Source organism: Phoca vitulina, unplaced genomic scaffold (genome assembly GCF_004348235.1).
Source record: "Phoca vitulina isolate PV1807 unplaced genomic scaffold, GSC_HSeal_1.0 scaffold13, whole genome shotgun sequence".
NCBI lineage: Eukaryota > Metazoa > Chordata > Mammalia > Carnivora > Phocidae > Phoca > Phoca vitulina.
Genome location: NW_022589716.1, coordinates 14,699,974 through 14,717,639, shown reverse-complemented (window position 1 = coordinate 14,717,639; position 17,666 = coordinate 14,699,974). Strand labels below are relative to the sequence as shown.

The following is a 17,666-nucleotide window of genomic DNA, read 5'->3' as shown; positions in this document are numbered from 1 at the left end:
CTGGGCAAAATGGATTGTGTTATATAAACCCTTTGACATACACTCAACACAAAATGGACAGAAGATGGAGATAAATGATAGTTTTTAGTGAAGTTTCTCAAGGAAATTGAAGATTATGAGTAAAAACCTAACACTGACAATACAAACACGGATTTTAACAGCTGAGAGTTTGTTAGAAGCATGAATCCAGCTGTTAGGTGCTAGTTATGTTGAAGGTGGTATCAGCCAGTTGCACTTAGTATTTAGTTTAACTAAATACTAAGATTTAGTATTTTAAGGTCTAGAATTTAAGATTACTTTATCATTTATATGTAAAGTGTTAATTTTAGCATCTGGCTTCAGTATTATTCAATACACTATGAAGATGGCCAACTTGCAAAATAATTTTGTTCCATATTATAATTTTTTTTTTAAAGATTTTATTTATTTGACAGAGAGAGACATAGTGAGAGAGGGAACACAAGCAGAGGGAGTGGGAGAGGGAGAAGCAGGCTTCCTGAGGAGCAGGGAGCCTGACATGGGGCTCGATCCCAGGACTCTGGGATCATGACCTGAGCTGAAGGCAGACGCCTAACGACTGAGCCACCCAGGCGCCCCTCCATATTTTTTAATGTATTAGCTCGATGTTTTAAAAAAATGTATCACTAAAGCTTATCTTGAATTACAGATTTTCTTTTCAAAACCTAAGTTTCTTAATAAGCAGAGTTTTATCTTTTTGATGATTATGCATTATAGCTTGGTGAGTTATATTCAGCCACAGCCATCTCAGTTTCTCAGGAATTCGTATTTAGGCATTCTTGCTATCTGCTGCTCTGTACCTAAAATGGGATTTAAAAAGTGTTAGGTAATAGTGGAGCATGGCTAAACCATTTAAAAACCGATGTTAGTAAGCAAGTTCCTTCTCTGAAATAAATCACCGAAGTAGACCCATATTTTTAAAGTGACCTTGTTTTTGGTTTGTTTTAGGCTGCTTAATCTTTTCAATTTATTTACACTCCAGGACTTTTGTATTTTTTATAATGTTTTTCCCTCAAATCTCTACCAAAGAAGCAATGAGACTGACCTTTGCAACTTGACACAAGCTTGTAAGATTAAGTAGAAATTGCTGAAGATGAGCTCTCTGGAAAAAAATAGAGGGGGTTGGGTAATCCATTGGGAACAATCTAGTTCATGACTGCAACAACATAATGAGATTAAACAAGATAAACATGCCTTGGTAGAGGTAGCACTTCATACCACTTGGATGACTATAATCAAAAACACCTAAATTAGTGAGGATATGGAGAAACGAACTCTCATACAGCACTGGTGGGAATGTAAAATGGTGTAGCCACTGTGGAAAACATTTTGGCAGGTTCTCAAAAGGTATATAACCAAAGGAATTGAAAACAGGTGTTCAAACAAAAATGTATACGTGAATGTTCATAGGAACATTATTCACAATAGCCAAAATGTGGAAACAACCCAAACATCCATTTGGATAAACAAAATGTGGTAGAACCATACAATAGAATATATTCAGCCATACAAAGGAATGAAGTACTGATACATAAAACATGGAAGAACTTTAAACATTAAAGAAAGCCAGACACAAAAGGTCATATATTGTATGATTCCATTTCTATGAAATGTCCAAAATAGAGAAATCCATTGAGGCAGGAAGCAGATTAGTAATTGCCAGTGTCTGGAGGGGAGAAGGAAATGGTGTGACACGACTTTATGGGTCAGTGTTTCCTTTTGGAGTGATGAAAATGTTTTGGAACTAGTTGGGGATAATGGTTGCACAACAGTGTGAATACAAATGTACTAAATGCAGTGGAATCGTACATTTTAAAATGGTTAATCTTATTAGTGAAGTGTGAATTTCAGTTCAATTAAAAAATGCTTTGGTATTATCATTTCAAAATATAGTCTTATTGTTCTCAAGTTTGTACTAAAAAATCACCCAGTACAGCTCTAGTACCTTCCATGCTAAAGCATGTATTTTCTCATTATGGGACCATAGAATTTGATTACCCAAATCAGTTAAAAATCTTAAATTGTTTCCTCTCCCTAAATGAAATCTAGGTGTTTCCTTCTAGTACTAGAGTAAAATATTAAACTTTCAAAACATTTAAATGTTTCTGAATTATGATTAGAGAATTAGTGTTGGCTATAATTTTTTAGGATTTTCCCTGTTGTGTTGTCATTTGGATTTTATGATACACTAGTAATGCAGACCTTTAATTTTCATTAATATGGATTTTAGTTTTCCCTCAAACCAGGTTGTAGGGGACCTCTGCCTTTATTGTACAGTTGAAGAATAGGAGATCTAATGATATCAACTTCCACGAGGAAGATCTTCCGATGATGGTGTTCTTTGGACCCTCTCCCTTGTACTGTTTCTCAAGATACACCTCCAGACTGAAACCACCATGACAAATTCTGATTATCAGCCCTTAGTTCTCTCAGAAAAGTCACCATCCAGTGAAATACTTGGAAATTTAAAACTGATTTTGGTATTCAGAATTTTAAAGAACATCACATTACAGCCAGAAACGATTTTTTTGCTAATGTATTACAAACTACTAGTGTATATTTCTGCAATGGCCAATTGTGCAAGAGTTTATTTAACAGGACAGTGTTCTATAATTTTCTTAGTCTTTTATAATCAATTAATATAAAATTTTGGAGTGCTAATTCCTATGGCAGGAACTTGTGACATCATAAAATGGGTTCACCATAGAAAAAGAGGTGCTACACTTTCCATACTTTATTAAATGTACTAAAAAATCCAAATGTAATAGAAAAATTCAATCACAAAGATGGCTTTAATCAAATAAACATTTCTGAATAAAACTTTATTCTAACTCATGAATACAAGGTAATTTTGGTATCCTATTTATACAATTTTCTTAGTGTTCCCTACCCTTGGACTCCATTCATACTAATATATCTGTATACTGGAGATTTGACCAGAGCATACAGCACTTCACAATATTCTACATTCTACTATTCTGAAATGCCAATATAATCTGATCACACACTGAGTAAATACCAAATTTAAAGATTCAGGATGTGGAATGTTTGATAAATGATTAGTTCTTCCGACCAGAGTTCAATCTAGCTAGCCATGGTGTTAATACAGAATCTGAATGTTTTCCTCATGGGCATGAGTGAGCATGTCATGTTACAATTTCTTCTTTCAAAATGTTTCTCAGCTTTTTGCTTAGAAACTTTGTTTCCTCTCACGTTATTTTAAGGGTCCTATCAACATGTTTGAAAGCAGACCAAAAACATTTTAAAAAGGAAGAAAACAATATATATTTTGCAGAATTAGATTCTGGCTTTAATATATTCATGTATATGTGAACTGATGTTAAAATGCTCTCAAAAATGTTATTTAGGAAGGCACAATTTGGTAGCATCAACTTTTTATAGCTTTTTCTAATCAAGACCCCAGAAACTGCCACTTTAATTTTCCCCTTCCAGTATTTTAAATACTTCAAGGTTCAAACTGAATTGTAAGTAAAACTCATTCTCAAACTTACTAAGACTTAACAATACATTGGCTAGTGAGCAGAATATGAAAGTACAGCCTACTTTATCAAAAGAGAAAAGTTCTTATGGTATTGGGTTTAGAGATTAGTAACGAATTTGGGACAAAAGCTCTCATGACTGTGGAAAATCAGAATTTTTGAAGTGAGTGGGCTTTTAATATCTAAGCTATAGAAACTAAATGCAGAAATATGAGATATTATAGTTATCCTGAACATTAAAAAAGTAACAGCTAAAGCATTACAAATAAGGTATGGTGATAACTGAGTTAGAAGAGCTCAGTTACCACTCGAGGCTAGAAACTAATCACTAAAACTGTAATTTCTAATTTTAAAAAGTTTGGCTTCATATTTAAATTTTTTACAGTATATAAATTATATATACAATGTTTTCCTATAACTCAAACTATAATACTCAAGTATATAAAAAGAACGGTTTGTTTCAGAAATGCTCAAAAGCCCCACAAATCCCCTTTCTATTTATAAAAACCAACAATTTCAAAAATTCTTCCAGCAAAGAAATGCTCAATGGTTCACCCAAAATGTCAAGCCCATATCAGTAGGCAGTTTCTCATAAAGTAATTTATCATGCTGCATTCTGTAGTATCATATGGTCAAATACTCTATTGATTTATGAACATTTTTCATGGGCAAGAAAATGGGATCAAGTTGAATATGTTGTTATTCACTTTGAACACTAAATTGTGCTTGCATCCTAAAAGTTCAAATGAGCTGCAGTAAGAATAAGAATTTAAATGTCCATTTGAACCATATACTAAAAAGTAAAATCCTAAAAACAAAAGTATGATAATACTTTATGTTAACTGAAAAATTAAAGATGAGAAGCAATTAACAATTGGTGATGGCATATTTTAATCTTCTGTTAAAGCTCTGAAGTTGTATTAAATTCTAGCCAAATTGAGGTAGAGGTAGACTCTAATGTTACTCCTTTCATGTGTCAGACTTAGGCCTCTCACTTTAACCTGTATGCATTTTTCCCTAATTATATAAACATAATTCAATCTGAAATGTGTTATGGTAGAAAAATTAAAAGGATCATTCAAATGGTTTTTTTTTTTTTTTACAAAATTCTTAATTCCTAGCTAAAAAAAAAGGTACTTATAAAAATGTACATAATAATTCAATGTTCTTCCTGGGAGTCATAAATATATGTTTTTCCTTCAACCACAGGAAAAAAGAAAAGTGGAGAAACTGCAAATATGAACAGTTGTGTAATGAAGACACTGGAACGTAACTAGTAGAGTAACAACATTTCGTCTTTGTATCTGTCTAGTTTTCCTTTTTAAAGGTTATACATAAGCTGTGATTCATATTAGATTTCCTACTAAAGCAGACTTAAATTCCATTAAACATAAGTCTATTTCCATTTTAAATCACATACAAGTGCTATGTGATCAGAGGGATGGGAAACACTAGGTAAGGCCTGGTGGGTGGTAACTTCTTCATGACTAGGTAATGGAATCACCTGTTCAACCTCTAGAGCATTTAAGTCAATGAAAATGTAATCCAGACATCCATGAAAGCCACCAACGTAATTTGTGTAAGCAGGTTCACCACAAGCACTTTTCAGTTTGAAGAAATGGGTAAGGGACATGTTGCACCGTTCCTCTTCCCCATTGGAAGCCCAGTCTTCATGATCCTCTGGGATGCTGCCATTGACAACAAAATGATACATTCCTGTTGATGGGGTACTATTAAAGTCTCCACAAAATATAACTGGTATGCCAGCATACAGGTCACATGAGACATGTCGAATGTGAGCCAAGGCTACTGCCATTTGAATGAGACGAATGTACCCACCTGTGAATATAAAAAACATTAATGTAAGTACTTTTAAAAGTTGCCTTTAAGAAGAAAAAAAAAAAAGCCCACAAACTACATACAGTATCTGGGTGACATTCAAAATATATATTTGGACGAGGGGAACTGGATGAAGGTGGCCCAAAGGTAAAAAAGAAACATTTCAGTTATGAGATACATAAGTACTATAGAAACATAATGACCACAGTTAACAATGATATATGGTATATTTAAAAGTTGCTAAGAGTAGATCCTAAAAGTTCTCATCACAAGGAAAAACATTTTTGCAGATCTGAAGCGAGGGATGTTAACTAAACTTATTATGGCAATCATTTTGCAATATATGTAAGTCACTGTGCTGTACACTTTAAACCTGATGCGGTTATGAAATTATATCTCAATAAAACTGAAAGAAATAAAAAAGATGTGTGTAAAACAGCCTTACTGACCTTAAGTTACCATGTTTACATCACTTGTGAAAACCACTAAAACCCACCTTTTGGATGCCAGTAGAGATGGGTATTAGCAACACATATCCTTTTAGAAGAGTCCTTTGTAGACTGAAGAACAGAAACCTAAAATAAACAAAGGGCCAAGAGTTCAGTTGCTGTCAATCTCCTGAATGTTTTTCTTTTTTTAAATTCAAGACTATATGATGAACTGACATTTCATAACCTTCCCTGTCTGAAAAGTATAATTGCAATTATGAAATTCAACTTTTGCTACAAGTTTCACAATACACATGAAGAGGATTCAGCATAACGTTTTTTTTTTGTTTTTTTTGTTTTTTTTTTTTTAAAGATTTTATTTATTTATTTGAGAGAGAGAATGAGAGAGCGAGAGAGAGCACATGAGAGGGGGGAGGGTCAGAGGGAGAAGCAGACTCCCTGCCGAGCAGGGAGCCCGATGCGGGACTCGATCCGGAGACTCCAGGATCATGACCTGAGCCGAAGGCAGTCGCCTAACCAACTGAGCCACCCAGGCGCCCTCAGCATAACGTTTTAACAACAGTCTAACATACAGGAAGTTAAGAAAAGGATATTATTTTAGAGAACAACATTAAGGTTGGTGTTTTTAAGTGGGTAAAGGCAGGCTTTGGAGTCAGTCCCGCCTAGATGGAATACCCACTCTTAACCATTTTATAGCAGTGTGACCTGGAGAGAGACACTGTTTTCCTAAGTCAGCTTGGTCACTGGTTAAAGACACTATCATCCACCTCAAGGGGGACTGTTGTATGGATTCAACCAAATGAGCTTACACAGAGGTGCATGAAACACACTGGGTGCTTAAAAAAAAAAAGAAAAAAAAAAGGTAGCTACTCCAAAATCTTACTATGAACAAAATCAGTTACTTAAAAACTCTGGACAAATATACAAATAACATATTTTTAAAAAATTCTCTCCAACCAAAAAAAACCCCAAAAAAACTAAGGCAGCTTAACACCCTGCTCAGTGATGATGTAATATATAAGTAACTGGGCAAGAAGAATCCTGGCTCCACACTTGTGTGAAATTGGATAAGTAAACTTGACAATTTCCCCATATATAAAATGGGAAGAATAACATCTGTAAAAATAGCAGGATTACTATGACCAAAATTAAAATATTAATATTTGTAGAATACTTCATTAAATATGCCAGACACAATTATTAAGTACTTTTTTTGTTCTGAGTTTTTATTTAAATTCCAGTTAGTTAACGTACACTGTAATATTAATTTCATGAATAGAATTTAGTGATTAAATTTGAAGTGCTTTAATGTGTCAGAACAGTGCTTGGCAAGCAGTAAGAAAATATTAGTTAATTACTATACTCTTGTATTCAGCATGTGTCTTTCCCATGAGATTGTAAGCACTATGAAAGTCCGTTTGTCTTGTTCAAACGTGCCTGGCACACTAAAGGTGCTCAGTAAGTATGTGCTCAATGAATGAATGAAAGCTAACCTTTGTGTTGAAGATACAAGAGCAAACACCCTTCAGTAAAATCTGAAAAAGTCTTCCAGGGCCCTAAAAATCGACGAGTATGTAAAGAGAATGGCAGAGGTACTTTACCTGGAGGACAGAAGATCTCTGGAGCACCCTCTCCTGCGCAGACGGGTACAAAACTAGTTTCTCCAGCAGGTCTTTGTGAAGTGGGTCGGACTCCAGGGCTTCGTGGAAAGAAATGTCATGCTGGCTAAGGAGAGTGAATTTGGCCTTTCGGTAGAAAGTAGCCAGGCCTTCGTGCTGCTTGATTCTAAAGACGCCCTCCAGCCCAAAGGCCTCGAGGGCCGGCACCAAGCTGTCTGTAAACACGCTGCGATCAACCTCTTGCAAACAGATGAGGTCAGCGTTGTAGCCCGTGAGCTCCTTCTGGATAAGGTTCTGGCGGTAGTCGAGTTCCAGGGCATAAGGGGCACAGTACGGGTACAGGACAGTCCTCGAAAACTCAGTCTGGGCGTACGTGTCGGCCAGGAGGTTGTAAGAGACCGTGCGGATGAGAGAGTCGTCCGTCACCTTCTTGGTGTAGAGATGCCGGTGGTCAAAGGTGCAGGTGCCAGGCCCAGCCTCCACGGGACACACACTTTCCAACTCCCGGCTGGGCCCGAAGCGCTGCCCATTGCCTGGGGTGCAATGAAGCTTGAGTCGGAGCCCGATGTCGGCATTGGATGGCGTGTAGACGCGCTCGTTCACACCCGTCTCCGTCCAACTGGGAGAGGGTGAAGAGGGAGACAATGACGAGGGGCCCCCGCCCTCAGGCTCTGCCGCTCCGGGTTTGGCTTCCTTGTACCAACGGAAGACGGAGCTGGCGGGATCCCCAAATTCGAGGCTGAGCTTGGGGCACACCGGGAAACCGGCCATGATGTAGCGTGGCAACTGAAGCTCGGTGAAGGCGGGCGGGTTGCGCTCCACCTTGTACTTGACATCGCCGATCTGCAGCACCGCGCCGTCCTGCCAGGCGTCCACGTTGAGCACGTCTTCAGCCACTGCCTCCTCCCGGTAGTACAGCTTCACCACGGGCTCGCAGGCCGCAGCCGGCTCGGGCCCAGGCCCCGCACAGGCCACGCCGCCACTTGCATTTGGCCGGTTCTTCCTGCTCTTTTTGGCGGCGGCCGCCTTAGCGTGACCTTTGAGGGCATTGGTTGCTATCCGGCTGAGGGCCCGACCCAGCGGCTCGCTTTGGTCGCGCTGCATGTTCTTGTGGCTGCCGTCGGCCAGCGCGAACGACAGGCTTAGCTTAGGCTCCGAGGGCACACAGCGCACCACAGCGCGCTCCATGGCGCCCGCTGTCTCAGTCGCCGCCTCGGCCCGAGTGTGCCGCTCCACCGCCGTGCGGACCCCACGAAGCGCGGCGCGGGAACCTGGGAGCCTCCACATGAACCTGGTGGCCCAGCGGCCGCCAAGCCTCAGAGGAAGGTTGAGGAGCTGCGGCAGCCGGCTCCGGGATCCATTCAGTCCCGTAACTTCCGGCCGGAGGGAGAGGGCACCAGATACTTCCGCTCCGCACTTTCGTCAGGCCGGCTTAAATGCTCCCCTTTTCCGTAGCCACGCCTATCAATAATCCCTCCAACTTAATCTTTATCGTCAAATCGAGCCATAAAGAGGGGAAAATAAAGAAACTATAGAGGTGCCTGAGGGAAATATTGGACTCCATTTTTTTTTAAATTTTATTTTATTATGTTATGTTAATCACCATGTTTTTATCGAAAGTGCAGTTATAGGGCTGAAGGAAAGGTGCGCCAAGCCGGAAGTCGTTGGGGCGTTGTCATGGGTTCCGCTTCCCTCACGAAAGCCGGCGCTTTTTCTGGATTCTAGCCACCTGCCTTGTCTTCCAGCTCCGGGGGGCTAAGCAGCGCGAGGGCGTGGAGAACTCGACCAGGATTGCCAGCCTGGCTCCGGGCGTGGAAAGCGTTGCCCAGTTCCCCTCCACCGCATTCTCATTGCTGCTCGCCCTTTCCGAGGTGTGGGTGGGTTTGTTTCAGGGCGGGCACGCAGACGCACGGAGCTGTCTTTGTGGTAGTTAGTAACAATTAACGTTATACAAGAATTACCATTTAGGGAGCGAAGACTATGCTAAAAACGTCATTTATCGTTACGAGGTCCAGAGTGATTAAGTTACCTGCTCAAGGTCACAAAGACATTGCTGAAAGAATGGCAGGAGACAGAAGAGCCAGTAAGAGAAAATGAGAAGTGTAGCCTTCACTGAAAACCAAATGAAGAAAGTATTTCAAGAGTGATTTTGTGTTGAATATAATTAATATTCGGTGATTAACTGAAAAAAAAAAACCTTGAAAATTTGAAAGAACAAATTGAGAAGTCACTTCTGTCCACAAATGATCTAATTAGTATCCATTTTTCCTTATCCTACAACTAGAATGCATACTTAACTGGGCATCTAATAATAAGCCATACCTTACCCCCTGCCTTACCATGAAGAAAATAGGCTTTTGACTGTGTTCTAAAAGCAGGATGGGTTTTGCAATTATTTGAAATTTCTATTCCTGTCCTGCTCCCCTCCCACCCACCAAATATTTAATAAGGTGACCGGGTACTGATAGTATATATGCACTTTGAGTCTACAGTATAGGTATAAAAGTCATTACTTTGTATCAACTGACTAACATAAGGAAGAAAGTAAGTAAGTCTTGGTAGTCTAGTTGATAGTACCCCATTTAACAAATCAGAGTTTTGAAATGGCATTTTTCTTATCCACAGCACTTTCCTTCATGCAAATTTGCAGAACTCAGTCTTAAATCAGCCTATATAAAGAAAGATAGAAGCCCTACTGGAAAATGTGAGTTTCCTTTAAGCAAACTGATGTAATTTAACAATTAGCAGTCTTAATCCTAGTTTTGAGACAGATGCCTTTAAGTGTCATACTTCTCTTAGTGTATATATATATATTTTAATTTTTTGAAAGAGTAAAACACACCCATGTGAAAAAAGGTAATCTTTCCACCACTGACTCCTATGCAAACACACCGTGTATTATGAATATATACATTCCTCCTACTTATTTACACAAATAGGAATATAGTATACCCATGGTTCACTACCTTCCTCTTTTTTTTTTTTTTAATATTTTATTTATTTATTTGACAGAGAGACAGCGAGAGGGAACACAAGCAGGGGGAGTGGGAGAGGGAGAAGCAGGCTTCCCGCTGAGCAGAGAGCCCGATGTGGGGCTCGATCCCAGGACCCTGGGGATCATGACCTGAGCCAAAGGCAGACACTTAACGACTGAGCCACCCAGGCGCCCCCACTACCTTCCTCTTTTTGAAAGAGGACTTCAACTACCTCCATTTTGACCTCAAACTTTCTAATTAAGTTCTTCCTTCCAGCTAATCTCTTTACACAGGCAAAAGACCCTGCAAGCAGTGCGCCTTGTGATGGGAACCAAAACTACCCCCTCAAGCAATAAGGATTGCCCTGAGGCAGCAAGAACCCCCCCCCCCCCCCCAGACAATGATCCACCTGGCCTTTTCTGCCCACCTGCATGTACCCACTGACCTTTGTCCTACATTTGCTTTATGTAAACCTAGAATGTTGTCCGCACTTTGGAGACCGTTTTTGAGGCCACTGGTGTTGGCCTCAGTGAAATAAATCCCTTTCTTGTTTCACCATCACTCATCTCTCTGCCTTTGGAGTTTGTCTGGGGTGAGTGGTCAAACCTGGTTTGTTTGGGACTCCCAGAGCCATGGGCTCTTGCACTCCTGTGCCCCACCTACATTTCCACTGTCTTTTTGTCAGTTCTTTCATGAGAAAGTGAATGAAAGTGTCACAACTTCCCATAGAAAATTTGATTTGAACTCAACAGATTTGAAAATGATACATAATAAATGGTGTGTTTGAAGCTCTATTTTTATGAGGCTAAATTATAGCATAATTATATACATAAATTATATACATTATATAATTAAAATTTGAAGTTGGAAGACTGAACCAGCACTACACTTTCCCTGATACCAAAAGGGGAAGCAGGTAATAAAAATCATTTTATTCCTGGGCGCTGGGTGGCTCAGTTGGTTAAGCGACTGCCTTCGGCTCAGGTCATGATCCTGGAGTCCTGGGATCGAGTCCCACATCGGGCTCCCTGCTCGGCAGGGAGTGTGCTTCTCCCTCTGACCCTACCCCCTCTCATGTGCTCTCATTCTCTCTCTCTCAAATAAATAAATAAAACCTTTTAAAAAAATCATTTTATTCCTCCGTTCTCAGTCCATACCAAGAAACACAGGCTAACTTTCACTAATCAAAGTTTATGGTTGATGGAGTTTTCTTGTTATATATATATATCTGCAAAGATAAGCATATGAAGACTAGTTTCTTGTGATTACCTTCACCTTGGTTAATAACATTGGTAGCCAAAACATAGATTACTAATATACTTTTATCTTTTTTTACTTAAGGTCAACATGATACTGTAGTTTTGAGTGATAGCACTCAGAAATTTTGGGTAGTACCTGGTAATATTCAGGGTAATCTGCTACTTCCTTATATATTCAAATTTGGTAATTTTCATTTGCTTTTTATTTAAGAGACCAATCTCTTTGTTTCTTTAACATTAAAAAAAATTTTTTTCTAGTTTTATTGAGATATTATTTACATATAATATTGTAGTAGTCCAATGTGTACAACAATGATGGTATATTGATTATATATATATATATATATATATATATATATATATATATAATTACCACAAAAGTTTAGTTAACATCCATCATTTCACATAGTTATATTTTTTTCTGTGCTGAGAACTTTTAAGATCTACACTCTTAGCAACATCAAATACATAATTTGTATGGTCACTATATTCACCATGATGTACATTATATCCCCAGAACTTCATAATTGGAAGTTTTTACCTTTTTTTTCATTTTATTTTATTTATTTATTTTTTATTTTTTATTTTTTAAAAATTTTATTTATTTGAGAGAGAGAGCACATGAGAGGGGGGAGGGTCAGAGGGAGAAGCACACTCCCTGCCGAGCAGGGAGCCCGATGCGGGACTCGATCCAGGGACTCCAGGATCATGACCTGAGCCGAAGGCAGTCGCTTAACCAACTGGGCCACCCAGGCGCCCAAGTTTTTACCTTTTTTGACCATCTTCACCCATTCCCTTCATTCCCCTGCCCTCCATCCTCCCCCTGCTTCTGGCAACCACCAATCTCTTCAGTTTTTTTTTTTTTTAATTCTACATATAAGTGAGATCATACAGTATTTGTCTTTGTATGACTTATTTCACTTAGCATAATGCCCTCAATGTCTATACGTGTTGTCACAGATAGCAGGATTTCCTTTCTTATGGCTGAATAATATTCCAATATCTATATCTCTGTCTATATCACATTTTGCTCATTCATTTATCCTTCAATGGACATTTACACTTGGGTTGTTTCCATGTCTTGGCTATTGTAAATAATGCTACAGCGAATATGGGGGTGCAGATAGTGATTCTGTTTCCTTTAGATACATACTCAGAAGTGGAATTGCTGGATCATATGGTAGTTCTATTTCTAATTTTTTGAGGAATCTCAATACTGTTTTCCGTAGTAGCTGTACCAGTTTACATTCCCAACAACAGTGCCGTTTCTTTTATTTTAAAATTTATTAGGATTTATAATGGTTATATTATTATATATACTTATACTATATAGCATGATATAAATAATATATGATATAGTTATATCATTTAATATAAGGTATAATTAATGTTAATTTAATAGCAATAAAAAGTTAGTTAGAAGATAAGAAATTCAAATCAAAGAACCTATGTAAAACCTACCACAATTTAACTCCATAAAGAACTCTTATGCATATGGAGTCATTTCTTTTCCCTGCCCTCCCGTTTTTAATTTTGAAACAAACACTGCATATTATAAAGCATAGTAAATTAGTCTCATAAGTTTTCTTAGCATCTTCCACATTTAATAAGTAGAAGAAACTTTTTGTATAGTATTAGAGAATCACATTTTGGTGTTATATCCATAAGTGCTTTTAAATAATCAAGGCCTTGTGAAATAAATTCTGCTCTCATAGATAATATTTCTAACCTTTAGACTAAGAAATAGAGCTTTTAAGGGGGGATTTTAAGCTGCATATTATATGTTTAAATAGCTGTTTTTCTTTCAAAGTGAAAGATTTATAAAAATCCCAGCTGGCACTTTTGTAGAAATTGACAAATTGATCCTAAAATTTATATGGAAATGCAAAGGACCTAAAAGAGTCAAAATCACTACTTTTCTATAAAAGAACAAGGTTGGGGGGGCACCTGGGTGGCTCAGTCAGTTAAGCATCTGCCTTTGGCTCAGGTCATGATCCCAGAGTCCTGGGATCAAGTCCCCACATCAGGCTCCTTGCTCAGCAGGGAGCCTGCTTCTCCCTCTGCCTGCCACTTCCCCTGCTTGTGCTCTCTCTCTCTCTGATGAATAAATAAAATCTTAAAAAAAAAAAAAAGTCTCTTATGGCTTGAAAAAAAAAAAGAACAAAATTGGAGGACTGACACTACTCAATTTTAAAACTGTAACCATTCTTACTAAAGCTGCAGTAATCAAGACCGTGTGGTACTGGTATAAAGGTAAACATGTAGATCAATGGAACAGGATTGAGTGTCCAGAAATAAATGCTTACATTATGGTCAATTGATTTTCAACAAAGATCCCAAGGCAATTCAGTGGGGAAAGGACAACTTTTTCAAGACACGATACTGGAACAATTATATATGTATATACAAAAAAAAAATGAACTTGGATCTGTACCTCTCACCAAATATAGAAATTTACTGTAAATAGACCATAGATCTAAATGTAAAACCGGAAACTAAAAGAAAACATAGGAGAAAATCTTCATGACCTTATCTGTCTTTCATAGATAATAGCCTCAAAAGCATGACCCATAAAAAAGTATCTTAAGTTTGATTTTATAAAATTTGAAGACTTTTGGGGGCAACTGGGTGGCTCCGTCAGTTAAGCGACCGACTGACTCTTGATTTCAGCTTAGGTCATGATCCCAGGGTCCTGGGATTGAGCCCCACATTGGGCCTTCTTCCTCAGCATGGAGTCTGCTGGAGATTCTCTCTCTCCCCCTCTCTCTCTCTGCCCCTCCCTCCACTTCCCCCACCCAAATAAATAAATAAATCTTTAAAAAAATGAAGACTTTTGCTCTTCAAAAGGCACCATTAAGAAAATGAAAATATAAGCGGTATACCAAGAGAATATGTTTGCAAATTATCTGAAAGGACTTGTATCCAGAATATAAAGAACTCTTACAACTGATAAAAAGTTAAATAATCCAATTTAAAAATGGATGAAAGATTTGAATAGATATTTCATCAAAAAAAGATATGTTAGTGGATAATGAGGACATGAAAATGATGAAGGATAGGTGGAAGGCAGGCAGGGACAAGGCCCCCCCTCCCAAGAGGAAATCACCCTTAAAAGGATTTTACACCACCCTGAAAGGAGCCCTCCACCCTTTCCTATGTGATAGATAGGTGACAAAAACCTGATTGGATGACAGGATCAGGGAGGGTTAATCAGATTAAAACAGCCAGCTAACAAGCCCATTAAAAATCCCTAAACTGAGAAACTCCCGTGGCAACCCTCTAGGGTTCCTTCTCTCTTTGGGAGCTTTGTACTATCACTCAATAACCTTTGCTTTACCATCACTCAATAAACCTTGCTTTGCTGCCCACTACTCTATCTCGTCTACCTCTTCATTCTTCAAAGTGGTGTGACCAAGAACTGTGGGCACCAGCAGAGAAAAAAATCCTGTAACAAAAAGATTTCAACAACATTAGTATTCAGGGAAATGCAAATTAAAAATGCAATGAGATACCACTATATGCACACTAGAATGGATGATAATAAAAAAGATAGACAATACCAAGTGTTGGCAAGGACACGGAGAAATTGGAACCCTTATACATTGCTGGTAGGAATATAAAATCTTTCAGTCACTTTGGGAAACAGCTTGACAGTTTCTTAAAAGGTTAAACATAGACTTACCATTCAACCCAGTAATTCTACTCTAGGTTTCTACTGATGAGAAATGAAAATGTATGTTCATCCTAACATCTGCACATGAATGTTCATGTCAGGGTTGTTCATAATAGCCCCAAACTGGAAACAATCCAAATGTCCATCAACTTGTGAATGGATAAACCAAATGTGATATATTTATATAATGGAAGACTATTCAGCAATAAAAATGAACTTCTGCTACATACTACACGAGTGAACCCCAAACATGTTTTCATTAAGTGGAAGAAGCCAAACATAAAAGACTACATAATTTTTTATTCCATTTATATGAAATTTTCAGAAATTGCAAACATATAGAGGCCAAAAGCAAATCAGTGGTTGCCTGAGGCTGGAGTGGGGATTCACTGCACATGAGCCTAAGGGAACTTTTTGCAGTGATTGAAATGTTTTAGATCTGGATCTTGGTAATGGTTGTATAAGTCTCTACATTTACTAAAAAAAAAATCATTGAATTATATACTTTAGAGTGGTAAATTTTATAGTATGTAAATTACACCTGCATAAATCTGTTAAAAAAATATATTGTATTAGTCAGGGTTTAATGAGGGAAGCAGAACCAGTGGATTATATGTGTCCCCTATATTTATCCATATGTATGTATGTGTGTATATATATATATATACATATGAATTTATTACAAGGAATTAGCTTATGCAATTGTGGGAACAGGTTAAGCAAGTCCAAGATCTATAGGGTAGGCTGTCAGAAAGGGAAGATCCAGAGAGGAGAGAGCAATTATAAAGCTAGCTGCTGTTTAGAGTCTGATTCAATGCATGGCTAAACCTTCTCTTTAAAAGGATTTCCACTGATTGAGTCAGCCTCACCCACATACTCTCCCTAGTTTAACATCAATATACTCGGGATTTGAATTGCATTTGCAAAATCTCTTCATTGCAGCACCAGATTAGTGTTTGATTGAATAACTTGGCGAGGTTGTGGGTATGACACTAAAGACTGCTGTCTTCCTTTAAGTCCACAGCTTGTAACTTAGCTTAAGCAAATGCCAAAAAACCATCATGTACTTATACCAGTATTTTCTTTCTACAGAAAGACAGCTTACTTTTACAAGCAATGAGGATGCTTAACTTGTTCATGCACTCACCCAAATGATGTTTTTAGAGGCCCTATTGTGTGCCAGACATAGGAGTGTAGGCTGTACTCTAATTAACAGAAAATTCTTTATACATGGTGACTGACACTCTAGGTCAAATATGCTCAAATATTTGTTGAATGACTGTGCCATCAATACACCACCAGACTTACTCATCCCCCAGTTTTATTGATGCACATATTTGTGTAGGCTATCATCCTTCAGATGGAGTATCCAGTGTGCAGCCTCAGATAGCAAAGTTTCACATTTCTATCTCCAAGCATACTCAAAAAACTTACACACCTTACCTTTTTTGCCAAGGATTTCCTGAAGGAAAAGTGCTGTATAAACAAATACCAATATAGAAACAAGATAAATTATATTGCTGATTATTTACAGGGAAGTCACTATGGGAACATTTGAAGACTTCATCCTCCTCTGAGAGCATTTACATAAATCTGTTTTTCAACACATCCAAATTTCCAGTCTTGCAGGTTTCCACAGCTTGAAGATCCTGATTCCCTGGACCCCTTCCAAGGGAAGGCAGTTAGGTAAAAAAAAAAAAAAAAAAATCTCATTCTCCAACTCTCCATTCGTAAACAATTAGTAATGAACTGAGCAATGAATTACTGTGACAGGTAATCCAATCTGTCGCAGCTCAGCAACTGCCTCTCCAGGCAACTTCTACCCGGTCTCTCCAGCCGCGACGGCGACAGTTTCCATGGCGACAACTTTGTTTGTACATGGCAGGCGGACTGCCCAGCTCATCGGGAGCGGTGGGGTCCCCGAGGTTTCACTCTTCGTCTCCCCTCTTCCTTTCGCCAGAGGAGAAGCTAACTGAACGTTTCCCTCTCGTCTGCGCAGCCGGGAAGTAGTGAAAAACAATCAGATAGGTACTTCCTTGCCTTCAGTTTTCTCTTCACCCTTCTCCCAGGGTCGGAATCTCTAACTGGGTGCCAGCAGAATACTCTCTTTTTCAAGGCAGGAATCTCCAAATTCTGTGGGCATCCGCGGCAAGTGCAGTTGGTATCACAGTTAACTGTTCAACATTTACAGGACATTTTAGATTTTCTATGCAAATGTATGCCTATTTTTGCTTGATCATCATATCACTTCCTAGGATGGTAGCAAGACTAAGATACAATATTGGTGTGTTTAAAGATTTTAATGATGTCAAACATCAGCTTTTTTTGGGAGAG

The 17,666-nt window shown here is 38.4% G+C and overlaps 1 protein-coding gene across 1 annotated transcript; it reads right to left on the bottom strand.

Annotated features, from left to right (window-relative positions):
* Positions 1-4,612: 4,612 nt before the first annotated feature.
* Positions 4,613-8,809, bottom strand: PDE12 (phosphodiesterase 12). The gene is made up of 3 exons (XM_032411546.1): positions 7,408-8,809; positions 5,854-5,932; positions 4,613-5,357 (listed from the first exon to the last, which is right to left on the bottom strand). Exons 1-3 carry the CDS (start codon positions 8,710-8,712, stop codon positions 4,915-4,917), a joined length of 1,827 nt encoding a protein of 608 aa, XP_032267437.1. The 5' UTR covers positions 8,713-8,809; the 3' UTR covers positions 4,613-4,914.
* Between the last annotated feature and the right edge of the window lie 8,857 nt (positions 8,810-17,666).

Coding starts and splice junctions, on each gene's coding strand:
- PDE12 (XM_032411546.1), bottom strand. CDS start 8,712: ATGTGGAGGCTCCCAGGTTCCCGCGCCGCGCTTCGTGGGGTCCGCACG. Junction 5,933..7,407: donor AGAGATCTTCTGTCCTCCAG/GTAAAGTACCTC, acceptor TGTTTATTTTAG/GTTTCTGTTCTTCAGTCTAC. Junction 5,358..5,853: donor TCTCTACTGGCATCCAAAAG/GTGGGTTTTAGT, acceptor TTATATTCACAG/GTGGGTACATTCGTCTCATT.